The following is a 26,715-nucleotide window of genomic DNA, read 5'->3' as shown; positions in this document are numbered from 1 at the left end:
GGCGCTTTCCTTTAAATGCTGATAAGAAAAATTCTTTTTCATTTAAATTTTTACTCTTATGGCACTACTTTGCTTGCAGCTCCAGCAGCCGCCGACGGACAGATGCCGAACGCTATCGCACGCAAACAATTGTCTATACAACTGAAACCACAACAACAACGACAACCACAATCACAAGCAATGAACTGGAAGCGCAAGAGATCAACGCAAGCGCGGATGAATCGGCCGGACCGTATTCTTTGACTTCCACAGACGACTGCCCTTCAGAAAATATGTCTTCGCTACGTGAATTGACAGAAAAGTTCAAATTCATTAATATGCCCATTCATACATCGAAATCCGCACCAGAATCAGAAGCCACCGAGGTGAGAGGAGCACCCGATGGTGGTGACTGCTTAACCAGCATGGAATGCGATCAAAATTCGGACACAGAGTCGCGTCATGATCAACAAGAAGCATACAATCATGTTAAAAACTATGATGAACGAAGTGAAGAAGAAGAAGCAACCGAAGAGAGTGATTCGGAGAATCAATCTGTAGTAAAGACACCAGCACGTGCGCGCATCGCCAAACCTATAGAGATACCTGACATACAATCAGTCGCCAATGCCGCTGATGAGCAGGCGAAAATTGTGCGCGGCCGCAAGAAACCGGCCTACATTTCACCCTACAGCATACAGTACCAGCGTACCATATCGCCGCAGACACGTGTCGCTACAAATAAAACGCTGACGCAGCAGTCAACAACAACAACGCAGGCAAAGACCGCCGGCACACGCTTGGCGTCACCGAAAAAAGCGCAGACGCACGCAAACGTGGACGCAAAAACCAACGCGGCAGCACCACCTCCACTGGAACGACAGGGTACCTTCGTGCAGGAGGAGCCAACCATTGCAACATGTCAGGTTCCAGTTGTTGTGTCCGAAGTCAAGGCGACGGCTGCACCAAAGGCAGCCACAACTGCGGGCGGTAGCCCACAGCGTTCTTCGAAATTACCAACAAAACGCGCAACCGCCGCGGCCGCTTCCAAATCTAACACAGCGCTCATACAGCCAGCCACTACACGCAAAATACCGATTGCAACAAAAACCAACTCACCCAAACATCGCAAAGTCACCGCCACTATCGGCGCGGCTACAAGCGCCGGCATGCCGCAGCGTTCGAACAGCAATGCGGCCATACGTGTGACCAGCAGCGCGGCGCGCATTACGCGCGTATCAGCGACAACACCGCCAACGCGCAGCAACTCTAATCTGAACAGTCGTGACACTGCCGCAACAGCGGCGGCGAATGCAACGAAGAGCGCGGCAGCGAAAATCAATCAAGCGCAAAGTCGCATCGCCAACATTTGGAAGCGCGTCAATGATGTGAAAAGCAAGCAGCAAGAGCCGTATAAAGCGCCGCGCGTCAACATTGCACGCGGCTCAGCGGCCGTGGTGAGTAAGTTGAAGTCACAGCAAACAAAGTCGTCGCCCGCGTTGAATGCACCAAAAACAATACTGGCAGCGCGCACGACTGCGCCACAACAACAAAAGAAACAAACGCTGATACGTAGCTCGACATTTGATAACACGCCGAATGGCGACGTGGGCGCGCTGCAAAATGTGCCACCGAAAGTGGCTGTCAATGCAGGTGGTGGCATGTCAGTTGCGCAGCGCGCTGGCAGAAAATAAGTTGCGCGTAACGTTTGGCGTGAAAGTGCACTAAACGCTCAAATAGTAAAAAATTGTGCGGCGCCGCTGGCAGTAATCTCAAGGGAAGACATTTGAGCGACGCAGCATCATATGTTGTCATGGTGGCTAAGTGCGCCCATGCCATTCGATTTGCGTTTAACTTCTACCAAACGCAAAACAACAATAACAACAACTCTCATTGGCACGACTTTTAGCAAATCAATCAAATCAGTTAGTCAAAACTAAGCACTTAAGCGCATTTAAGTATCTTTTTAAGTTAGTATCTAATCAAAGTAGTGAAGTAAATATATACAAAGAAAGAACCGAAAGCAAAAATCACGCTGCGAAAAGTTAACGAAGTGTACACGAACGTTCTCACACTAAACACAATTCGTTTGGGGGCGACTAATTTCGCTGCATTGTAGGCCAAATTATAAAATAGTTTAGAAAATACGAAAAAAGGGACAGCGCCGCGCGTTAAATGCGCGCACAAATAGTCAAATATGTACAGTATATGTACATATATATATGTATAACTATGTAAGCATTAATAAAATGCTTGCGAAAGCATAGAATTTTGATAAGAGATAACGGTAAACGTTCGTTGCATGCTACGCATAAAAATGCGCATGCTTGCTGGCTATCGACCGCTTGTAAGCGTTTACGTAAATTCTTGCCAGAAGAAAAATTATAGCAAGAAACTGCGTTCTAAACAAATAATCAAACATTTATTTAAAAATACATTGATTTTATTACGAATAATGGTAATGAAAGTTTGCGCCAAAAACGGTACACTTACTGTCTTGTCAACACTCGTTTTAATCACCCGATGTGTGTGTGTGTGTGAGTGTGCCTAACAGCCGGCTGATAAGCAAACGTTTAATTACACTCCATTAGTGCACAAAAATTAGTTAACGCTAAGTTAATGATTCACCGGTAATTAAAATGCCAAAATTTAATTGCTTCCGTAATGGCAAACGACGAGTCTTCGCTTACTTCGGAATTTTAAAGAAAAGTTATTTTCCAAACTCGATAATGGAAATATGCTTTTCACGCTTATCAGTGTGTCTAAAAATATATTTGTGTATGAATAAGGCTTATATATTTGGCATTAGTTGCACAGTTGGCATATATTATTTGGTTTGTCTATACTAACTAATATATACCTGGTACATATGTATATGGTACTTTAATATGTTAGTTAGCACATAAAGCGCGCACTTTGTTGAACAAAAATTATTGAAATGTTGGCATTTCTGTATTCAATGCTTGGTTTCAGCTCTTAATTTCATATTTTATCAGACTTAAAAATTGAAATAGACAAATTTTTCTTACTAAATTGCCTTAATTTCAATACGTAGTTTGATAAATTTGAATTTGAATTCACTAGCCTTAGAATCGAAATTAGCGCAAAGGCTTCACTGCAGAAACGCTTGATTTTTAATCATTTTTTTTTTATTAAAATGCTTAGAAATCCAGTTTTCGAAGTGCAAGTTTGCTTAGCTCCCTTTCTGTTGTATTTTAGTTGAATTCATTAAAAGCTAACCCTTTTTATTTTTGAAAAATTGAATAGCATTTTATTGATTTATTAGCGTAAGCTGACATAAATTAATTGAAATGCTTTTAAAATTTCATAAATTTCACTTTAAATCAATTTCAATGTTGATGCTCAACAAAGCAGCCTTAAATTGAAACCAAATTAATTACCTTATTGTTTTTTAAATGTTTTGGCTCGTTCATTTTTACTTGATTTTAGCGCGTACCTCTTAGTAGCGTGCAGTCTACAGGCGGCAGTTTAACATTTATTTATTGTCGTACAACATAAATATACAAAAACAAAATAAATATAAAATATGCTGCAAGAATTGGTGCACAATTGGTGGGGTTTTCAAGTGCTGTATGGCAACAACTATTTTTTTTTAATTGCAAAAAGTCTCAAAAACAATTTTACGATTTAAAAAATAGTTTTGATAATTCTAAAAATCAATTTAAACACAAAAAAATAATTTTCATAATTGTTCGTTGTAATAAATAAATAAAAAGTGAAAAACAAAAATTTATTTAAATTACAAATTTTTATTTGTTTGTCTAAATTTAAATTTTTATTTATTTATTATAAATATGATTATTATTTTTTTGCTCAAAATCAACTTTACGACTCAAAAAAATATTTTTCATAATTATTGTTTGTAACAGAAAAATAAATAAATAAAAAGATGAGAACAAAAACTCATTTAAATTATAAATTTTTATTTACTTATGTAAACAATTTTTTATTTATTTATTTACTTAATTAATTATAATAAATATGATTATTATTATTTTTTTTTTTGCTCTTGTCATCACTTTGTTGCTCTAACTCTTCCTTGCGTAGAATTGTTACGAGAAATTTGCCTCCACTGTTCATCATCCTTCAAAACACACCAATTGTGCATTCAAAAATTCTTCGACTGCAGTGTAATTATTACTATTTTACCTATAACCTAAAAACATATACATATATTTACTTTGCTGCTAGTTAGCGTGCTTAATAACTTACTATAAGCGTAAACGAATTTTTCGTACAAACCAAATATTAATATTTAATTTTCGAAAAAAAATTGTAACTTTAGCATTAAGCCAATATAGTCTTCTGCTTAATTTTAATTACTGTTAATTTTAAAGACTTGAATTTTTTATACTTAATTACATACATACAAACATATACGCGCGTCTTCGAAGTTTATTGCAATAAATACATACATAAATATATACCTAAATGTAAGCTTGTATAGTTGTGCGTCCATATTTTCCTTATAAGCGTTTCTTTATTTTTAACTCTACCACACTGAGAATAATTTATAAGATTTCTCGCCAACATACATATATGTTTTTTTTTGTTAAACACTCGATGTATTTCATGTCTAAACACTTCACATAACACTCGAACGCAACTTTCTAAATTATTTCTATGAAATTCGAATTCGAGCGTTGCGTTCGAGCGTCACATGCTTAGAAAAAAACTACATGCTGGTAGCAGAAACTCCTTTATTTTCAATTTATTTGCATAAAATGTGTAAGTCGACGCAAAGAACCAGGTACTTCGATTCTTAGGCATATAAAGAATGCGAATTTACTTAGCTTTTTGCAATAAACAAACGATAAATTATATTATATATTATTCATTCATGTAAAGTGAAACGTTACGCGTTACATAAGCGCTTGGGTTTTTAACGCTATTTGTAAGCTGTCCTACTTGCTGCAAATCATTTAAGGCGATAAAATTTAAAATAAATAATTTCAACGAATTATTCAACTGCCGTTTTATTCATTTTAATAGCAATTATGTTATTATTATTTTTATTAAAATTTTCAAAAAAAAAATATTAAAAAATTAAGTTTTCAAAAAAAAAAAATATTAAAAAATTAAGTTTTTCAAAAAAAAAATATTAAAAAATTAAGTTTTTCAAAAAAAAAAAATATTAAAAAATTAAGTTTTTCCAAAAAATATTAAAATTCAATTTTTCAAAAAAAATTAAAATTCAATTTTTCAAACACAGTTATTAAAAAATTCCAAAAAAAAGCATTAAAAATGAAGTTTGAGCTAAGGTTCGCAGTTAGACCAAATTCGGTCTTTTTAATTTTTCTATATACGCATACACACATACATATGTAACTGTTTGTTAGAAAAAATATAACCATGAAAAATATATACAAATTCAAACGTGTAGATCAAGCTAATAAATACAGTATATCGTACAGTATAAACAAGTAAAGTTTTTAAGTAATAAGAATGTTCCTTCAATTCCAATTAATATTATTGCATACAAACATACATATATAAATACAGTAAACAAAACTATACTAAATACCTAGCAGTAATATTTCGATAACAAAATGTTGAGGAAAAAAATTAAATTATAGTGCATATTTAAATACATAGTTACATACATATACACTACATACAACTGTAATAAAAGTGCTTAATAAAATACACAAAAAGCTGGTTTTATTTTTGTAAACAAAAGTGCATTTCTTAAGCACTAAATAGATGTATCTTATATGCATATTTGTACATAAATATATACATATACACACATACAAATATTAGACTACAAGCGGCATTTACATTTCTGCTGACAAAACAGATGTGAGCAAATATAAATACAGTTGTGTGACTGTTTGCAGTTTATTAATCTTTAGCGACTTCCTTAGCTTAGCGTTGCTGATAAGTAAAGTTCGCCGACGCTGAAAGTCACTTACATATGTACGTTTAACTGCATCTGTTTCTACTCACTTCGCTGCCACTTCACTTTGTGCCAAAATGGAGCTACGCATCCTTAATTTTTCCCCAATATATTCCAAAAAAATAAGCCATCCAATGGTTTGCATCACTTGTCCACAATTAAAAAAACAGCAGCTATTGTTGTACATTTCTATATTTTATTTACAATTACATAATATATTTCATGCTAATTGTATGATACATTTATATCGAAAAAATTATAAATAATCGATGGAATAACTGCATAATGTGCAGTAAAAAAATTATAAAAAGAAAAAAATAAACAAAAAAAAATTAACCTAACAAATGAACTGCAATGACCTTGACTTTTTCCTTTGACTAAAACAGAATTTCCTTGCAGTTATTTGTCAAGCAGCTATAAATTACAATACAAAAGATTTTTTAATTTAAATACATAATAAATTACTTAGTGTCGTTGCAACAAACTTATTTGTTGCTCTTTGCAATATATCGATGTTATATTAAACTTTTTTTAACTATTTGCTAAGGAAAAAAGTCTTAATGCCTGCTCAGTGGTGTGGAAGAGAGAGGTAAGTGTATATATGCGTATGTGTGATGTGTTTAGTAGAAACGTTTCCTTGAATTTTTCTCTTTGAAATAGGAGATTGCAAAAATGGCACCAGCGATTGTAATCAACATACCGAATAAGAGTATGAAGAAAATCTTTGCATTCGACATACCCGGTTTGGGATCGTCCTTGTGCTCCCGTGGCGGTTCATATGTTTTCGCACGCGGTAAAATACTAGAACGTGATGCAATTTCTTCTGGCTGTGAAATATATTAATAAAATAAATAAAAATTAACAGACTTGTATTAAATCCCACTACACCTACCGAAACATTTATATCCAGATCGTAAAATTTGACGCCAAGTATATCGTGGCTGTCTGAGAGGTCGCCAGTAGTCGCGGACAGACCCAGAAAATAGCCGGTTGGTAACTCAACATCGTTCACCACAAAACAATTCTTCCATTCACCCTTGTTCTCCATATCCGTAGAAACAGAAAGTATATCATTCTCATAACGTATGCTCACATGTGTATCAAAGTCCACATTGCGGAAGCGCACTTCACAACCTGCCAGTTGTGTATGTGTACCATCGCGATCATGATCATAAGTCCAGGTGCCATTATTAATCATAGCACTGAGGTAGGGATGTTGGTGCTATTCAAATGCAAAAATATTAGTAATGTATGACACAAATTATACTATTCGCTTACATTATGTGGACCGTTGTGATTGCTGTACGTGTCTAAAATCACCGCTAAACCAGAAAAGTAATCCTTGCTGCCAAAAACAGGGCCTGGTTGCATACGTTCTTTGGTGTACCAAATTGAAAAACCATCCCCATACAGTTCGTTGCCTTTACCGTGTACTTTGAATGTCACATGCAACTCCCAATTACGCGTCATCACGGGCTATTCAATGAAAATACATTGATTAAACATATCTATTTTTTTTAAGCAGAAAAAAAAAACTTACCGAGTAATTCCAAAGTGCACCGCTTTTAGACTGCAAGTCCGGCGTCAGTCTTATGTAGTTACTAGTCACCATAGTGTGACCTAAGAAATCCCAATATGGTAAATTTACGCCAACGCCTATTAAAAAAGTAAATTACCGATTTTAAGTGGCCCTCAGTTCCTTAATATTCTTTATTTCGTTTGTGTCGTTTTAATTAATTAGCAATGGGTATACGGAAACTTACCTTGAAATGGACGTATCAATGAATGCTCACGTTTCATGTACTCATTGCTACTCACAGAACACTCGCTGTTTTTTAAAACAGATAATAAAAGTATTGGCAACAACTTGACTAAATTCTCCCAGAACACATTCGACATTTTTTTGCAATTTTATATGGAATACTCAAAAAATTCGCGTTAATTCTACAACTGTCAAACGATCATTTACGTTTATCTTGAGAACGTTCGGTGAAAGCGCCGGGCAATAGTTTTGTTTGATTTGTATTTTTCTGTCCTCAAGGTTGCATTAATTGAATAGTACTTTTTATTGTTCGGAAAACTCAGAGCTTCTTCATTTCAAATATTGTGGAGCACAAGATTTCTTAATAATTTTTTGTGCCATTACCTCAATTTAATGGATATTAAGAGCGTATGTCGATTATTAGGGAATTTAACTTTATTTTATATCTATCTATTTCACTTTTCGAAACTGTGGGTAGCGCCAATTAAACTGTAAATTTATTTATGTTATGTTTCTAGTTTATGATTCCGGTATCACCCTGTTAATAATAAATCGATTAGAAAATATAACGATAAATTTTTATAATTATGCACAAATAACCCGATATATTTTGCGAACCTCTATTGTTTACTATTTAATCTGTTAATAAATTGATTCAAAGCTGTCATACTTTTAGGAAAGGATATGTTACAAATTGCAACTAGCTGAATAAATAATTTGAAACGATATTGCGCACGGAAATCATTGGAAGGTTGAAGAGCAATACACGAGTGTATAAAATGGATGAGCGAAATTTCCGTTCGAGTTACTATGAAAAAGTGGGATGTTATTCCGTTGAAGAAAAGAAATCGCTAAATAAACTGCTCCAAGACAATATACGTAATCACTCAAAATTAAAGCAGTTTTGTTTAAGTTATACTGTACCTACGGCACAACGTGGCCTATTGTGGAGTATTATACTTGGTGTATTGCCACTACACAAAAACTCAATGGATTATATACTACTACAACGCACTGCCGTTTACGAGGACTTACACCGCGCAGTCACTAAAATGCAATATATCGATCAAACCTCACCGAAAAGTAAAGTGCTACAGACAATGTGGCTTTTAGAAAATGGTCGACTGTTGCACCCATTAACCGGTCCACCGGACGATGATAACAATTTTATGGAAATTGTTAAAGTACTTCTACAAATATTTGATAATGATGTGGAGACTTATTGGATAGCCAAAGAGTTTTTTGCATGCACAAAAGGAATACAGCAAGAATGTGCGAAACTAATGGAACTTACACAGACGTTGTTAAAACGTGAGGATATTGAATTGAATAAGTTAGTTTTGTTACAAAATTTTTTTTGCATGATATTTAAAATGAAACAATATTTCACATATAATTCAATTGTAGCCACTTGGAGAAACTGGGTGTTTTTAATACAGGGGAAATATTAGAAAAATTGTACGTAACCTGCTTCGCTGGAGTCATTACTGATACAGCATTAGTAAAAGTGTGGGATAAAATATGTGGCGGGTCCAGAAAAATCGTTGTCTTTGTTTTCTTGGATTTAGTCAAAACGCTGAGAAATCATATTTTGGATTGCAAGTCGATACTTGATTTAAAAACACTAATAGAACAGGTATGAAAACCATAGAGGCTCTTTAAATTTATAAATCAAACCGATTAATTTTAGGTAAAGGACCAAGACGCCACCATAGTTAACAAAGCCATTAAAACTTGGCAAAGTAATAAGAATCACAATGAGATAACTGTGCACTGATAAACAAAATTTCGTTAGGACTGCGCTTTATTTGGTTATTCCCATCCCGTTTCAACGTCTACATAAAACTTAAATATACTTGAATACAACATCCTTTTTATCTGCAACGGTTTGCAACTCCAATGTCACCGGACACTGCAACCAATACGAGAGGAGCTCCTCGGTGTAACCAATAAGGAAGTACATCTTTCTCGGGCTAATTGCTTGGCGCATAATGGCAGCTATTCTTATCATATTATGCTGCCTTTTGATAATCACTTCGGATACAATAAGCGCATGCCAGGTACCAGTCATGAACTTGCGCATAAACACATCTTCAATGGCTGTCTGTGAGGGGCGCAGTCCATCCAACATAGATGCTATATGGAGCAATAAATACAATTCATTTAAATAGAATATAAAATTTGTAATAATAAAATTTTTATACGTACACGTGTTCCATGAGTTCCAAGCTTTGCGATGTGCAATATAGTGGGGAGGGTTGGCCATTTCATATGTGAGTGCACGATTACGTTTTGTCGTAACACGATAGCGACCGGCTTGCACGCGATTGCATACTGGACTTGTGTGGAATGCAGCAGCTGTTGCGGCGATTGTTTGAGAACACAAATTTGTGTTTTCCAATAACTGCTGCACGCACTACAAGGAGAAAATGTGTTTATTATAGTTGAAATAATTGAAAAAATTGCAAATACCTTTTTTAGTAGGCTCATTTCTTCCCAACTAGATTTACGAATAATGATCACGGTGAGCTATCAGCTGTTTATTGTGTCGTAACAAGAAACGTCAAAATGACAGCCAAAACCAAAATATTTATCAAAAAGTGCAGAAGGAAAACATAAAAAACTCGACTTAAATGTCAAGCACAGTAAAAAAGAAGTAATTGTTTTGGACTCGCCAAATTTGTTTCCATCCAATCTGTCTGGATATTAAATTTAATTTAATGAACTTTTTCTAACATTTATTACGAACTGTGCACTTTACGGTTTTTGTTTGTGGCGTGCGTGTGTGATTTTAGTGTTGTGCTTTGTGGAAATACAAGTGCTGTGCCAAGATGAGTAGTTCGCGTAATCTCTTGCTACGTAGTCCAGATAGTGAAGAAACCGCCAGCAATGCCTCTAATAACCTTTTATCTAGTTCCCCATCATTATCCTCCCTAAATAGATTGCGAGATACTTTCCGACGTTCAGAAAGTATTTCATCGCAAATTAGTGCATTCGTTTCGAATGCAGCTGGTGTGGTGACGGGTTCAAATAATGCTCAAACGGGCATACCATCGGAAGTTTCATCGGCATCTTCACAAACATGTACGCCCAAAAAACGAAAACCTGGTAAGTTGATGATTTATTTATTTTGATTTATAAATGCATTTATTGCAATGTTGTCTGAATGTTTAATGAACTGCTACATTCCTATTTGTATGTATGTTCTCAACTCATGTAAACTTGCGAGTATGCGTTTTTGCTACAAAAGTGCCTGAATTATCTGTGATCCAACAGGTGATTTAAGAAATTATGGACGCTTTGTAAGCATTATGCATTTTTTACAGCAGATTTGAATTAAGATAAGATGTATCTGATCAAAAATTATAATTTTTTAAATCAAATATTTTTATATGGGATAATATTAGTACTCACAAAGTGGTACGGGCAATACCAGACAACAAAGAACTTATAATACAAGTATATCCCTGTGTAAAAAGAAATCTTAATATCATAAAGTTCATTTATTTATTTAGGTAAATATTGACTTGCTTATTTGCAAGTAGACGAGATTTTTAGTTGTTACCAGGATCCTTTCTTATTTCTTCTTAATTAATTTACAAGTGTGTGATGGGAAAGAATTTCTTTGACAACTGAAATTCCAGTATTGCTGCAATCGTTACATACATGTGTCTAAAAATAATCCGCATAAAATATCTAAGGATTATAAATGAATGTAATCTCAATAATTTTAAGTAAATAAACATTGATAGTAGTTAAGGCTATCTATTTACGTGCAAAAGTCTATTAAATACCGATTTAACAAAACTGGTGTCCAAGTAATTACAAAGAATCCAATTTTCCTTCCAGCAAGTTAAACTCCTACTTATCCAAAATTGACTTTGAAATATCAAACATATGTTCATCGTGCAACGAGTCCCCTTATGACACTAACCTCCTCTTTGCTTGTTCTGCTTATCCTACACATCTGACATCCCTATACCTACGGCGCCACGTCGAAACAGCACGCTTCCTGGGTCTACCGATGGATGACCTCGATGACAACTTATCTAGTATTTACCATTCTAACGGATATTAGGTACTTATTTCAACAACAACTTTCCTGTAAGCGCCAACAGCACAATTACGGTTAAGGCAACACCAACATCTCTTGTCTGTCCAACCATTTCTCGGTTATATCTTATCTAATCTTCAAATATTAAAGTGCATTGTTGCAATAAAGGAAGAATTATTGCCTTAAGGCTGTTGCTACTGCTTCTCACTTACCGATCCAAACAGGGTTATATTAGAAAAAGAACATAATTTGGCAAAAAAAAAAACAAGTCAAATTCGGTTGCTTAGAATTAATTAAAACTTAAGGATTTTGCTTCCTACTTACCGATTCAAACAGGGTTAGATCTCCGAGAGCTGACTGTCGTTGCATAAATTATAATAATTCTATATTCAAATACTAAATTTGCGGCCCAGTTTCTTGAAAATTATTTCCGAACTTTTATATATGCCACCGGTTAAACCGCTACAAATTCAAATAAAGGGTGTTTAGTTGGGAGCGAAAAGAACATAAAAACAATTGCCTTTTGACCGTCAAAGTGACAGCGGTGACAGTGGAAAATCAATAACGGCAACTTGAAAACAAGTAAATTGTGAGTGAGCAAACTCACCACCGGATGTGAGCGAGTGGTGCGAGTAAATTGACGACTTCAAGCAGAGAGCCCTAAAGGACACAATACTATACCTTCAAATTGTGAGAATTGCAAAGCTTGAAGCAGACAGTCATCAGTGAAGTAGCCAGTCAGTCGCAATACAAATACATATTTACCTATTCACTCGCATATTTTACGGTGCAATATTTGTAAAAACACAGTGAAAATTTGCATGAAGAATTAATCGTGTTTTTAAATAGTAAAACTATTTTACAGTGCTAATTTAATATATGTAAATGAACCAAAGAAACATTGCTAAATACATCAGAACTAGCTGTGAAAGTCAATATAAAAGCGAAAAGGCGAAGTTTGGTCTACAACAACTTTGTCTTGCATCGATGGTGATTGTGGGTGGGGAAGTGCGCTTCGATTTTTCACCAGAGCATACAATATTCGATTAACGCGAGCTATAATTACTTTTCACAGCAATTTTGTGACTTCAAATAAACGACAGACAAAGCCAACAGGGTTTTTATTATCACATCGTGGAGTCTGGGCCAATTGTGTACGTTCCCAGGTTATATCTTTCCAACAATTTGATTTGGCTTATGCGCACCCAATACCCGTAACATGCGCTCCCTGGCTGACGAAACCAGGAAATTAACGTTGAACAACAACAATAATAACAACAACACATCGACTACCATAGCGATTGTCACGCAGTCAAATAGCTCGAATAAAATTTACAAAATGCAACAGCAAGTCAACGTGATGACCAGCGCCACCACGGGTGTTCATCAAAAGCAACATCAGCATCAACAACAGCATCAGCAACAACAAAAGCAACTTAAGCAACAGCAGAACAACAACTCCACAACAATTAGTCTGCCAAAGGCCTCACATGCGAACACAAGTGAAGAGATTGCCGGCGGTGTGCAGGACACTATCTATTTGTGCAACTTTCGCGTTTCCGTTGACGGCGATTGGTTGTGCCTGAAGGAGCTACAAGATCTTGACATTGGACAGCAGCATAGTGGCGGCGGTGGCACTAGTACCAGCGTCTATGGCATGCAACGCGGCACACAACTGGGGCAAAAGAACAAACGCTATTCGGGAATGTCGAACGGTTTGGATGATAATGGTATATTGACTGTCCGTAACTTGCTGGGTCGTCGTTTTAACGATGCACCCGAACATGTGCACAAGACGAACGGTTCGTCGTCGTCGTCGTTGTCGCACTTGCTTACCGCACGACATGCACATGCAGATAATGGCTTGATTGGTGTGTTTGGTGTTGGTGGTACTGGTGAATGGTCCAATCACCGTAGGTTGCTTTTTTCAACTAATTTCCATTGCAATATTTTAACATACTACACTCACACACACACAAGTGCATATGTAAATAGTAGATTCATATGTTTGTTTATTTATTTATTTTTTTGTTTTTATTTCAAACACAATGCATTTTTTGGTTTTTGTTTTCAAATAATTTTGTTTCAGTAACAAATTCTCTAAATTTAAATCAATCACTTTGTATGTGTCATAATTGTTTGGTTTGTGCAATGTAAACACTAAGTAATAGCTACCCTACAGGAAAATATCCGGTTTCCAAATTGTTGCAAGTTGGTTCGAATTAGATTTGTGGCTGTTTTTACATTTGGTGTAAATTCTATGGAATTTGAAAATACGCACAACCAATAGACACTGTAATATATCTTTTTCATACATATTATCAAATTTTATAAAACTTTCTCTGCCCTTGTGTAACAAATCATACATATGTATGTTTGTTTTCTTAAAGCTCTGTAAATGTTCCAAAAAACACCAAAATCTATATCTCTTCCGTTTTTGAGCATTTTTTTTAATAATTTACATTTATATGTCCTTATAAATTCATGTTTCCTGCAGGCTGTTTGGCTACAAGTGTTGACATGTATAAGCATTGCTTCACACCTGATTGCACTTATTTCACTTGCATGATGGTGATGTCATTCGGCGCTTTTACGTTAAAGTATCCTTATCCCAAGCATCACTTATAGGTGACATAAATGTATTTGTTGCTTACCTAGAAGTGTGGTAGATAAACCTCTTGACAACAATGCATTAGACTTATAGTGGCACTCACACATCCATCTTGTTGCTAAAGTGTCTTAAATGTTTTTGAACTTGAGTTAAAATGGCTGAACATTTTTTAAAACATGTTTTGTTTAAGTAACGCTCGAGCCGTAGCTTTATTGACGAAAGACATCCGATGAAATATTTGATAAGACAAGTAGTGATAGAATATGTAGTATATGTATGTATAATCGCTAAGAACTTCTTATTGATCAAGTAATCACAAGAAAAATTAGTTATCCGAGTCAGTACTAAAATGCTCTAAACTCATTTGAAAAGTAGTATTAACTTCTTCTTGTATATAAACAAATCTGAGTAGGAAATGAAAGATACAAATAGTCCACCTATAGAACGTTTAAAAATTCGAAATAACTATGGAAAAATTACAATACAGTTTTTTGGTCTCTCTTCCAATTCTACTGATGATCCATTTAATAATCCTTTAATGAAAGAAATACTTTCTGAGCTTGGATGTTGCTAGGAAAGGACTGCACATCACAAGAGAGGAAATGTGTAGAATTTTAAAATTTCTAGATTCTAGTTAAGCTTTTGGACTCCCTACTTATTCATCGACAAATTGAGTCCTAACTTTATATCTATTTTGGACCCCTTTTATTATGAGATGAAGTTAATGCTATGAACTTTTGGACTCCCTCTTTGACCTATTTCTGGACAATTTGGCCTTCTCTTGTTTTCCTCTTGGGACCTCGCTTGATCTCTTCTTTAGACCTCAAGTGATATCTTTTAAATAGCTGATGAAGCGCAATTTCGAAGCTATAATCATCAATAATGCATCACATCATGCTCTATTAATCTTTTGATGAAAGAATGCATACGCGAAGCTATTTTTGAGTAAGAGCCACGCGAGCTTGGTCCGCATTTGCAATTAAACCCTTTATCTTGAAGCTCGACGTCTTCAGTGGATCCATAACATACGCAATGTTTTTTTAATCAGGCTGCCAGCCAGATCCGTTATTTATTTAGCGAAAAAATTGCTTAAAAATAATGCAAAAATATACATAAATAATGTGAATAAACACTTGCGATAAGTAAATAGAAAATAAATACGCTATATTGTAGATGCTAGTGGATTGAGTAGAGATTTATGTGTCGTACATGGTTTCCCAACTGCGTGAACCTTTCGAGTGATCGCGGGAGGCTGGACGTTCCGGCTGCGGCAATAAGGGCGTGTCCTCTTCATTCTGTAATAGGAATATTTAATATTGGTTTATATGAAAGTGATACCTTCCTATACACTACTCTTCTTATTGTCTGTGGGGATGGTACGTTGTATGCCCAAGCGCTTCGTGCTATCTGAACTGGATGAACTTTTTAGCTCTGCACCGCCACCAAGTCGCGATTTCGGTGTTGCTGCTTTAGATTTTGCCGGTGATGACTTGGTTTTCGTTGGTGAGGGTGAGGCCGATTTTTTCTTCTTCTTCTCATCTATTGTGACCACTTTCTGTTTGCCTTTTTTCGCTTTCTGACGCACTTTACTTTCGGGCTCGGACGAGGAATAGTAATCAAGTGAGGTTGTTTCGATAATGGGTGCACTTTCCGATTCCTTGGTGGCACGCTTAGAGCATGGAATGCATTTAGCAGCCGGTTGACAGGCCAGCGATGATGTGGAAGTGGACGCGCGTCGGTCTGGAAAGTTGAAATTGATTAGTTATAGGCTTCACTTTTTACATTTTTTGTGTGATCTACGTGGTTGTGTCGCAATAACCGATTTCGTCTCGGGCTTAATAACGATCTCTTCATCGCGTGGTTTCTTTCTGCACAGTAAAAAGCTGCACCATGCAGGGCATTTACGCTTTTTTTTCGGTGGCTTTGGTTTTGGCTCAGTCTTACGCCTACGTTTGCGGTATCGCAATAACATAGCGACAAGCAGTATGATCAGTAATATGAGCAGTATAAGTCCGATAATGCAACAAAGATACTTGAGATAGTGTTTTTGTTCTTCCGATGTCAACTTGATTAGGGACCCGGCGTCACCATGCTTTCCACCCTTTGTTTTACACTTTGGCTTCTTGCCTTTATGTGTTTGATTTTGATGTATTTGCGGACCATGTTGGCTTTGTTGACCTTTAGGCTTTTCGCAAATCTTTCGGCTCTGCAGTTGTCTATTATCGTTGGAGTTCTTCTCAAACCAGCGTTTACTATTGATCATTGTTTTTCTGGCGCTCTCCTTCATCTTGTATTCCAATGCCTTTTGTGCGAGCTCCATGTCAGAGAAGCCATCGTCGCTTTTACTATCGCCAACTCCACCAGTATCGCCCATTCGCGTACCGCTCAGATCCTCTATGCCTTGATTGAGCGCTTCATCATCATCCATGTCCAGCGCCTTACGACCTTTTCTCAATTTTTCAACAATCCGTAGTACGCCACCCAGACCGGGATAGAACTCCTCGTCGGATAGATGTGGCTTTAAATTCTCATTAATCCATGCTATAAATTTGCAATTGAAAGCTTCTTGTGGCATTGACTGTGATTGATAACAACGTGTGACTGTTTCGTAAAATCGTAAAATGATATAAGCGGACTTCTGTGATCTGAGATCGTAATTGCGTCGCTTCCGAAACGGCAACCATATATTACTCAAACCGTTCTCAACACAATCGGCTTCCAGTTTTGGCAAAGACACGAGCATAACATTTTCATCGCCATCACTGGCCGGCAACATTTCGAGACGTGCACAGCCGGTCGGTCCGCCACCAGCGCCGTTGCCATCGGCACCACAGTCCGAGCCCCTTATCGAGTCCACACGCACATTTTCCATTTCCTCAAGTAAAATAGGCATTTTCCAGCCATTGCCGTTCGTGTTCAGAAAGGACTTGCATTGCTGATACAGCTCTACCACACTACTGACCACCTTGAGACTAACCTTGCCGCCGTAAAAGGAGTACTTAGCCACTGGCAGCATGTAAGAGCGCAAGTAACCGCCCAACATATCGTAATAAGCGCGCTCAACCACCTTTCTCGAAACCTCGTTCATTCTTTGTATAAACTCGTTGCCATTGTAAAAGTAATTCAGTAGCATATTCAACATGTCGTCGTTGAGTAGACATTTCGGCAAATCTTTCGGCAGCAAGTACTGTAAAAATTGCAAATATTAAGGTCACTTTTCCTTTATGCGATAATAAAAGTAACCGCACGTTACCTCAAAGTCCCTACGTGCGGCCAGCAAATTCAAATCTTCCGGTGAAAAGCAATTCTTACGTGTACTATCAAAAAGATTCGATCCCACAAACTCATTCAATTCCATATTAGATAAATCTTCCTCTTCAGCTCTACGTAAATACTTCAGTTTTCTTGTTGGACCTTCAACAGGCTCGTCTGAAATACCGTCTAACTTGCATGTGTCCTCCACATCGAATCGGTCCTTGTCATTGAGCACATGAAAATTCATCATGCCCTGATTGAACTCGCTATTAAGGTCGGCGGCAAGCTTTAGACCGTTCGCGAATTGACTAGGCTGCTCGACGGTGCGCAAATCGAAATCGTACACTGGACAGCCGCCCGGACAAAGCAACGTAAGCAGCACTAGAGACACACATATTTTCATCTTTTCATGTCAAATACTTTTTCAAAACTGATAATTTCATTTCTCGTGCCGACTGACGTCTGCGGCAAACCAAAAGTCCCTGCGATCAATTGAATAATCTACAGTTTTTTATACAAATTTTCTTGTTTCGTTAAGTTTTCATTTGATTATGCTTTTCGATATTCAATATTTTCAGTTGCAAGCAAATTCTGATACGTTAGTAGTGTGGGAATGCATAGATAGACTAATGTAAGTGGTTGTGGGCGTGGCTAAAAAACGAATACGAGTGTGCGCCGATTGCAAATAAATATTGAGAGTAATTTCTATGACATCCGATTGTGATACTTAGAAAGAGGCAGTCGAGTTTTTTACAAGAAATTGCTCACCTGAAGATCATTTATCTCCACTTCAGTTGTCAAACTGACGTCAATATAGCTTAACAGCTTATATTGTCAATTGTAAGAAGAAAGTGTCATGAATTTACCACGTTCGGCGTAAACTCGTTATTCTCTCAATTCGGGGGTGTGATTGTATTATGAATTTTTGAGTGCTGAAACTGATCATATTGATCACATGAATACATAAACCAGATTTAACCGTTAAACAGCCAATTCAACTTGGCTAAACGCAGGTCTTACAATGTTTAATCGTTACAATTCGACGACTTGTACTTTTAGCACGCGATCCAGCTGAAATCGAACGCAGTAATCTCGTAAATATTTGCAAACTCGTGGTAAAGGAACTACTAGAGCAATCGCTACGTTTCGGACGTATGTTGGACTCGGACCACCTACCACTGCAGCACTTTTTCATCGTCATAGAGCATGTACTGGGCCATGGCTTGCGTCCAAAGAAGGTGTGTAAAACGACTTTCTCATCTCCGGGGAGCGTTATCTTTATACAACCTAACCGCTTGTTTTAGGGTCTTTTGGGGCCACGCAAAGAATTGTGGGATCTGTTGCAGAGCGTAGAAAACTATTGTCCGGAGGCGCAGGACATCACCGCAAGTGTACGGGATTTGCCCACCGTGCGCACACATATTGGACGCGCTCGCGCTTGGCTACGCATAGCGCTGATGCAGAAGAAATTGGCCGATTATTTGCAGGCGCTTATCGAACATCGAGACGATTCGCTTTACGAATACTACGAACCGCATGCGCTAATGATGAGCGATGAGGTGCGATACTTAATACCAGTGACTTAGTAGTTACAACACTCCTAAACACTTCTTCGTTTTTTTTTGTGTCTCTCGCCGTAGATTGTGGTCATAATGGGCATTTTGGTGGGTCTGAATGTCATCGATTGTAATTTGTGCGTGAAAGAGGAAGACTTGGATTCACAACAGGGTGTTATCGACTTCTCACTTTACTTGCGTTCGAGCTCGCGCAGTAACGAGAACGACGAAGAGATCAATCAGTCATTGGAGGCGAATGGTCAGGGCAACATGATTGCCGTGTTGGACCAAAAGAACTATATTGAAGAACTCAATCGGCACTTAAAGTATGCTTTGTATTGTATTGCTTTGAAGGTTATGTATTCAATTGCGCAACACAGAGGCGAACTATTTTCAACCAAAATTTCGTGGAGAAAAAAAAAGTCTGGGAACTTTAAAGCGAAAGTAGATTTTTAAGAATTTTTCTAAAAAAGGCGATAAATTTTAAAATGTCTCTATTATAATTTAATCATATAATATCTCTCTTTCAATATTGACTTGCGCACTTTGAGGCTTTTGAAAATTAGTAGCCTTGTGTTGCATAATTGCGTGCTGACCCTTTGCTATCCGAGACGGATTTTTTATCACTTACGTGATTTCCCTTTAGTGCCACAGTCGGTAACCTGCAGGCCAAAGTTGAATCGCTTACAACAACAAATGCGCTCATGAAGGAGGATCTAGCGATTGCGCGCAATAGCCTCTTAGCCTTACAAGCCGAGAATCAGGCACTACGTCAAAATGCCACCGTTACCAGTACGTATATCCATCCATTTCTTGTCCTGTGCCCAGTGTGACCACATTTGGTTTTTATACGCTTAAAATATTACCTCTTTCCCATAGAAGATGTTTCTACATCAAACGCGGAAGCCAGTCCAAACAAATCGTCAGATCGTGCGAACAAAGCAACGATTGACACACTCAACGCCGAACTGAGTGAAGAGAAAAAGAAAAATGCTGAACTCGATAAGGAGTTGAAACTACAAGTATCCCTGAAGGCCGAATCCGATGTGGCCATGAAATTGCTTGAGAAGGATATACACGAAAAGCAGGATACAATCGTATCGCTGCGACGCCAATTGGACGATATAAAACAAATTAATTTGGAAATGTATCGCAAATTACAGGTGGGTAAGAGCAGGTGGCGGAAAAGCCAACGGTTACAAAAGAAATCCGTGCGAAGTAAAAGTATAGAAGTTTTTACTTTAACAGATATGGAGACAATTAGTTGATTGACTAAATTAAATGGTTGTCTGTTTAGTGCAATTAAAATATATTAAAGTAAAACACATAAAAAAAATTATTTTTAATTAATTATTAATTAATTATTATCAATTAATTAATAGATTAGCAAAAACTTAATTCATCCGGACTAAAATAATTAAAATAATTAATTAATTTAATTTTTCTAAAATTTTTTAATTAATTTGACTTCATAAAATATACAAATTAACTAAATTAATAAGAAATTAGCCAAAATATAACTGCAATGAACTCAATTAATTAGAGTAATTAAAAATTTTTTCTTTTAAAATATGTTAATTAATTAAATTAATTAATAATTAACAAAATAATAGTCAAAATATAATTTATCTGAACTAAAATAACTAAATTAATTTAAACAAAATTTCCTTTAAATATTTGAATTAGTTAAATTTCACAAAAGTACACAAATTAATTAAATTAATAAAAAATTAGCCAAAATATAACTGCAATGAACTCAATTAATTAGAGTAATTAAAAAGTTTTTCTTTTAAAATATGTTAATTAATTTAGCTTCATAACCATACACAAATTAATTAAATTAATTAAAAATTAATAAAAAAAATTAGTCCAAATATAATTGCAATGAACTCAATTAATTAGAAAAATTAAATAATACAATTAAATAATTTTTCTTTTAATTTAACTTTATAAATATAATTAATTAATATTAATTAAATTAATTAATAATTAACAAAGCAATGGACAAAAAAATCTTGATCAGAATTAAATTAATTAAATAATTTCCGTTTTAAATAATTTAATTTCATAAAAATACATTAATTAATTATTTTAATTAAATGTATTAAGCATCAACTTAATCCACTTATGCATATATAATATGTATATCGATTAATTTGTTCAATATACATACATATATATAAATTATCATTAATTATTAATTACCATACTTAATTATTTTGTAATATGTAAGCCATGTAAATATAGTAATATTTTTATCAACTTAATTTGCATTACGTATATGTGTACGCTCTTTATACCGAACCATTCACAATTCGCGCCTAATCAGGAATGTGAAGATGAGCTGACACAGAAGGGTGAAATGGTCTCACGCCTACAAACCAAAGCTTCACAAATCGGCAACATACTGCAATCGCTCGAGCGGAAATACGAATCTAAGCTAGAACAGCAGCAACAACAGCAGCAATTGACTGGTCAACCCATTGGCGATAAATCGCCTGCGTCGCGACGTCAACAAAATCTGCAGAAATTCGAAGCGCTCACCAAAAAGCATCGGCAGGACATTGGACCGCCGGTGAAGCGTTTGCATTTGAAAGTCGACGCCATACCACCATTCAATCCCAATAATTATCGCAAGTCACCATCGGCAACGGTCGCACCCGACAAACTAGACGCTGAGGGCGAACTCAAAACACCAACTTCAGCGAAATCGTTTACCGAAGTGGCTAAATCTTATCCGGAAAAGCCGATAGACACCTGCAAAAGTGACTATGCCTTGTCGCAAGAGAAAATCTAAAACTGAAAATATGTTAAATACATACTTATTTAAGCATTAATTAAATTCAACATTACTTGATGTTAAGCATTTATTTTACAAAAACAAAAATAATATAACAATAATAATCGAAAATCATTTAGAAAACTAGTGGAGAGTTTCGTTAGTGATTTCTATTAGTCTTGCTAGCGTTAAGTATGTGTGTAGACGCTGCAAAGCTGCAAAAAATTATGTTAAATTTTTGAAAATTTTGAAAAAAGTTAATCGAAAGTTTAAAGTCTTAATTTGATTTAAAAAATATATAATAAAATAGAACAACAACAATAATAATGTCTAGTCGTCGTTAGCGTAAAGTATGGCTTACATTTCTCAAGTCCTTATAGCTGTGAACAGTCATTACTAATACTCGTATTCGCATACTAAAGGCCTTTTTATTAACTTAGGAGATATATTTTGACGGAAAAATACCTACATACATATATTAAAGAAAATTAGAAGCTTAGATAAATACATACATACTTACATACATACATATTTAGCTACATATACAAACATACATATATTGTTGTTAAAAATATGGATGTTAAAATGTATTTGAATTTTAAGATAAGGCGCAAAATATCTGCAGTCTCTTCAAAAGTACAATGCTATATTCTTACAGATTACAAACATACATACATACATATGTACAGACATACATGTAAACATAAATGATATGATACCTGTGCGTAGATATACCGGAAAGTTACTATGTATGTACACATAAAACCAATCAGAGGAATTTAGTACTCAGACATTATAGATTATAGCAACCAAACATACATACAAACAAACATACATAATTATACATACATAGGTATGCTTTAAGGAGTTACATCCGCTTGAACGTGGTGTAAGTGTCAAAACCCCACCATTTACTAAAATGACAAAAATAGCTGCACGTGATGGCAGAATTTTGAGTTCAAAGTCGTAATCAGGACCTCTCAAATATACTGGAGATTGTGTCTCATAACTAAGAAGCTCATGAGAAAATTTCAAGTCGCACAGTCCAGCCGACTCTGAAAACAGCATTTCGAGAAAAACGCCGAACCAACTTCAAATTCTCGGTGCATATTCTCAAAAATATGTACATACATTCGATATAGCATATGTAAAACAAAAATATTGATTTTTGAAATTCACAAGTGGATATAACTCCTTAAAGTGCATAGCAGCAAATCCATATTTATATATCGTCACCTAAAATGCAAAACAACGTATCATCAAAAAATCTAAATTGAGTTTTTTTATTGTTTACGACCGTTTTACATATGCATATGTATGTAGCATAAAGTTTTGAGCTTCCGCTGTCAGATATAACCAATGTGTAACCAATATATAACCAATTTATAACTAATATATAACCATTTTATAACCGAAACTCAAATTTTGTTTCAATATGTGTTGTTTCTATTATATCGTTTTTCCTCCACCTGTAAACTTAGAAAAGTGCTGTTACGTTATTTTGCATTTTATGTGACGATATGTGGCATTATCAACTAGTCAGCGTCATTTTCGAGTCAAAATCGACTATTAATTAATATTAATTTAGCTTATCGTTCAAAAGTAAATATGTACGTATGTGCATACACAAATGTTTTACATATAATAAGTATTCGCAGCTTTTAGCGCTTATTGAAATCTACTTTATTTAATTATAATTAATTATTATTGTTAAAAATGAAAGCTAGTCAATATTCTATGTGGCTTATTAGCTCTAGTCTAAGCAAGTATTAATTGGAAAATCAGTATTTGGTTCAACTTGAGGCAACAAAACAGTATTCTGTGATTAGAGGAACAACAACAGTTTATTGAACTACTCATTATTATATAATTTATTTGCTCTTTACTTTGCCGAATTTAGCGCTCTATATAACTACCATATGTACTAAGATTATCTAATATACCTTATAAATGCAAATTATATTGTATTATACAAAATATAAATTGACAGTAAAATTAAATTAAATTTAAGTAATATGTATGTAATAATTAAAATAAAAATAAAGTGAATAAAAATACAAATTTACTTAAAACTGATATTGAATTGACGAGTGAATCTTTGCTTTCTGCTTTTTTCATGCAAAATTAGGAATGCGACGCTTCGCTCAAGCATAAAACCGAATTGCTCAAAAAGCTCGAGAGTCAAAAGGAAGACATGGCCAGCACAATTTCACAGCTGGAGAAGAAGTAAGATTTTCGCTAGCTATTGAGTTATTGCAGAAAAGTTGTGTGAAATTGTGAGCATCGAAAGTGAGAGTAACATTCTAGAGCACCCTTTATAAAAATACCTTTTGTATATTAATTCCCCATCAAGCGCTAAATTTAACTAAAATCCATGACCTTTTGGGAAACACTTAAAATTCAGCCTACACTACCGATAACTACTACGACGAGAAGAACAACCGGACAGTTACTTTCACCTAACACCCGTTTAAATGCTGTAAAATACTCTCGAAATATTTTTGAAAAAGCTGCTTAGGATAGTCAGATATAAAATCGGCTGCACCAAAGCTATAATACCCTTCACAGTTGCATTTTTTTAGGATGTAAAAAGCAGTTTATCTAGATTTAGACCGGTTTTATAAGATGGAAAAAGGGCTTTATCTAGATTTAGATCGATTTTATAAGGTGTAAAAATGGCTTCGTCAAGATTTTGACCAATCAGTTGACCGACCTGAACAGTATGTTTGAAAATTTTAGCACGTTCTTTAATAATAACTTAAGACATATTTCGTGAAGCTATCTTATCAATACAAAAGGACTTAATCGATCAGATCGTATGATGGTTCAATCTTCAATAGTGGTTCCATACTGGCGATTCCGATAAATGAGAAGTTACTTGGAAGCAAATGACCTGAGTGAAATCAGATCGATATCCAAAAATTCAAGGACTAGTTAGCGTATATACTGACGGTTAGATAGCCAGTCGACGAAATAGGGCCATCAACGCTTCCATCTTGGTGTAACAAACTTTGCGGCAAACTTGAAATACCCTCTTCGGAGTATAAAGATAATCAAGTAAACAATAGACCATGAGATATTGTATAAAATATTGATATTTTAGAATTCAAATTAACTCGGTAGAGTTTCACTTGTTTTACGTATCCATAAAAGGTCGCCTAATCATTTATTTTCTTCGAAGTTAATTTGAAATACAAATTTAAGCGTGATCTTTCTCGCGTGATCTTTCGCCTATATGATCTCTCCGATGAGACCCTCTTCTACTCATGCGGACCAGTACCTACGACTGACTGGTAGGCAATTATGCCTATTATTCTTACAATCGTATACTTGAACATAACAAAAAGCGCCTTAGTAGATATTACTGTCATTTGCGATTCGCATTCTTTTCAATTTTAAAATTAGTGATTATCCATCATTCCCCAATTTCACCCGATTGAAAAAATCTATATCTTAATATCTCTACTATGAGTTCTCTTTAAATACGGTTATGACTGTCAAAGGGGTTTGATATTTTTTCAGGAGCAATCATTTCAGTAAAATATATAAAATTACAATGGGTTGAGTTGAATTGTTTGAGTCGTCCAACAACTTTTGATATATTCCATTGAGTTAGACCTAAAACTTTTAGGCCCAAAGACAAAAACAGCCAAATAAGCTTTAGTCTTGTTCTCAAAAATGTAAACCCCTTCATTAGAGTTTTCGGACTCATTCAATAAATCTACGGTGTTTCGTTTTAAAACTTTTCCACGTTGGAGATGGCTTAACATACTGTTGTAACGGATACCTAGTCCCTGTTTGGATGGCAAGTTAGTTGCTAACGAAATCACCAAACGAAAGGTCCAGAAACATGCTGTATCGATATGATCAGACCGTAGGGAAAGGTGTGTTAGGCGAGTTGCTTTAATGGGACATGATTTCTATAATATTCTCCTCACTTCAAAAGTCTCGAACTCACAGTTTCACACTCTTACAATATACATATAAATATTAACAAGAAAAACATTACTTACTATTTATCATTACATACTATTTATTATTATTTTTTTTTTAACAAAAATTTTTTCTTCATTTTCTCAACACACAGATGGGACAATGATAAAAGCAATTTGGGCGAAATACTCAAGAATACCTCACAAACACTGTCCACACAGGTGAACGCATCCGAGGAGCGAGCCGCACGCGCCGAAGCTGAGGCGCGTATAGAACGCGAATGGCGACATTCGCTGCAAGAGAAGGAAGTGAAGCTGAAGGAGAAAATCAGTTCACTGCAAAATTGCATAAAAGAACTCACCGACGATGCACAACAGAGTGCCAAGCTGCGGGTGGAACTCGACAAAATGCGCACACAATGGACGGAGGCACAAACCACACTCGAAGAGTTGGGCATACAGTTAAGCGTTAGCAAATTGAAGGTTTCCGAATTGGAGGAACGCGAAAGAAAGCAGCAGCAATTGCGTTCGTCCGATCTGTCACTGCAGTCACCCTCGGAGGTGGGTAGCGCTGGTATATGGGCGCCAGATTCGATTGCCACACATTGCACGGCGTGCAAGAAAGAATTCGGACTGACGCGTCGAAAACACCATTGTCGCAGCTGCGGCGACATATTCTGTAACACATGCTCGGAGCACACACTGCCACTACTCAACGATCAGGGGCAGCTGGGCAAGCCGGTACGTGTTTGCTATCGCTGCTTTGAGACGCGGAAATGATGATGCTTTCACAAACTTGCATTAATTTAATTTTATATTGTACTAGTTAAAGGCATACAAAGCCTTTGTATTTAATATGTATGTATG

The 26,715-nt window shown here is 35.8% G+C and overlaps 6 protein-coding genes across 10 annotated transcripts in view; 3 read left to right on the top strand and 3 right to left on the bottom strand.

Annotated features, from left to right (window-relative positions):
* Positions 1-5,018, top strand: part of LOC105229824 (uncharacterized) — a 31,877-nt gene extending 26,859 nt beyond the window's left edge. For all 3 annotated transcript variants that reach the window (XM_011210286.4, XM_011210287.4, XM_019991624.3), the window contains exon 6: positions 80-5,018. In XM_011210286.4, the coding sequence (XP_011208588.2) occupies positions 80-1,673 (1,594 nt within the window). In that variant the 3' untranslated portion in view covers positions 1,674-5,018. The remainder of the gene's footprint in view (positions 1-79) is intronic.
* Positions 5,019-6,073: 1,055 nt separating this feature from the next.
* On the bottom strand, positions 6,074-8,147 carry LOC105229825 (vesicular integral-membrane protein VIP36). Its single transcript, XM_011210289.4, has 5 exons — positions 7,663-8,147; positions 7,440-7,555; positions 7,178-7,375; positions 6,792-7,121; positions 6,074-6,726 (listed from the first exon to the last, which is right to left on the bottom strand). Exons 1-5 carry the CDS (start codon positions 7,796-7,798, stop codon positions 6,520-6,522), a joined length of 987 nt encoding a protein of 328 aa, XP_011208591.1. The 5' UTR covers positions 7,799-8,147; the 3' UTR covers positions 6,074-6,519.
* Positions 8,148-8,284: 137 nt separating this feature from the next.
* On the top strand, positions 8,285-9,870 carry LOC105229830 (TBC1 domain family member 7). The gene is made up of 3 exons (XM_011210295.4): positions 8,285-8,994; positions 9,069-9,297; positions 9,352-9,870. The coding sequence occupies exons 1-3, from the start codon at positions 8,441-8,443 to the stop codon at positions 9,436-9,438; spliced, it is 870 nt and encodes a 289-aa protein (XP_011208597.1). The 5' UTR covers positions 8,285-8,440; the 3' UTR covers positions 9,439-9,870.
* LOC105229829 (28S ribosomal protein S24, mitochondrial) lies at positions 9,448-10,292 on the bottom strand. The gene is made up of 3 exons (XM_011210294.4): positions 10,134-10,292; positions 9,870-10,077; positions 9,448-9,797 (listed from the first exon to the last, which is right to left on the bottom strand). Exons 1-3 carry the CDS (start codon positions 10,149-10,151, stop codon positions 9,508-9,510), a joined length of 516 nt encoding a protein of 171 aa, XP_011208596.1. The 5' UTR covers positions 10,152-10,292; the 3' UTR covers positions 9,448-9,507.
* Positions 10,293-11,297: 1,005 nt separating this feature from the next.
* LOC105229828 (protein RUFY3) lies at positions 11,298-26,659 on the top strand. 3 transcript variants are annotated; one of them, XM_019991619.3, is made up of 8 exons: positions 11,968-13,445; positions 18,641-18,819; positions 18,886-19,140; positions 19,222-19,463; positions 19,784-19,929; positions 20,020-20,300; positions 24,045-24,142; positions 26,004-26,659. In XM_019991619.3, exons 1-8 carry the CDS (start codon positions 12,935-12,937, stop codon positions 26,626-26,628), a joined length of 2,337 nt encoding a protein of 778 aa, XP_019847178.2. In that variant the 5' UTR covers positions 11,968-12,934; the 3' UTR covers positions 26,629-26,659. The 3 variants fall into 3 exon arrangements, with proteins under 3 accessions (XP_029407673.2, XP_029407674.2, XP_019847178.2); XM_029551813.2 differs by lacking the exons at positions 24,045-24,142; positions 26,004-26,659 and adding an exon at positions 21,467-24,004 and having other exon boundaries at positions 11,298-13,628; XM_029551814.2 differs by lacking the exons at positions 24,045-24,142; positions 26,004-26,659 and adding an exon at positions 21,467-24,004 and having other exon boundaries at positions 11,362-13,445.
* On the bottom strand, positions 14,842-18,220 carry LOC105229827 (uncharacterized). Its single transcript, XM_011210291.4, has 4 exons — positions 17,580-18,220; positions 16,127-17,513; positions 15,675-16,066; positions 14,842-15,621 (listed from the first exon to the last, which is right to left on the bottom strand). The coding sequence occupies exons 1-4, from the start codon at positions 17,982-17,984 to the stop codon at positions 15,523-15,525; spliced, it is 2,283 nt and encodes a 760-aa protein (XP_011208593.2). The 5' UTR covers positions 17,985-18,220; the 3' UTR covers positions 14,842-15,522.
* Positions 26,660-26,715: the final 56 nt, after the last annotated feature.

This window comes from Bactrocera dorsalis, chromosome 2, assembly GCF_023373825.1.
Source record: "Bactrocera dorsalis isolate Fly_Bdor chromosome 2, ASM2337382v1, whole genome shotgun sequence".
Lineage (NCBI taxonomy): Eukaryota > Metazoa > Arthropoda > Insecta > Diptera > Tephritidae > Bactrocera > Bactrocera dorsalis.
This window is presented reverse-complemented; position numbering and strand designations above follow the sequence as displayed.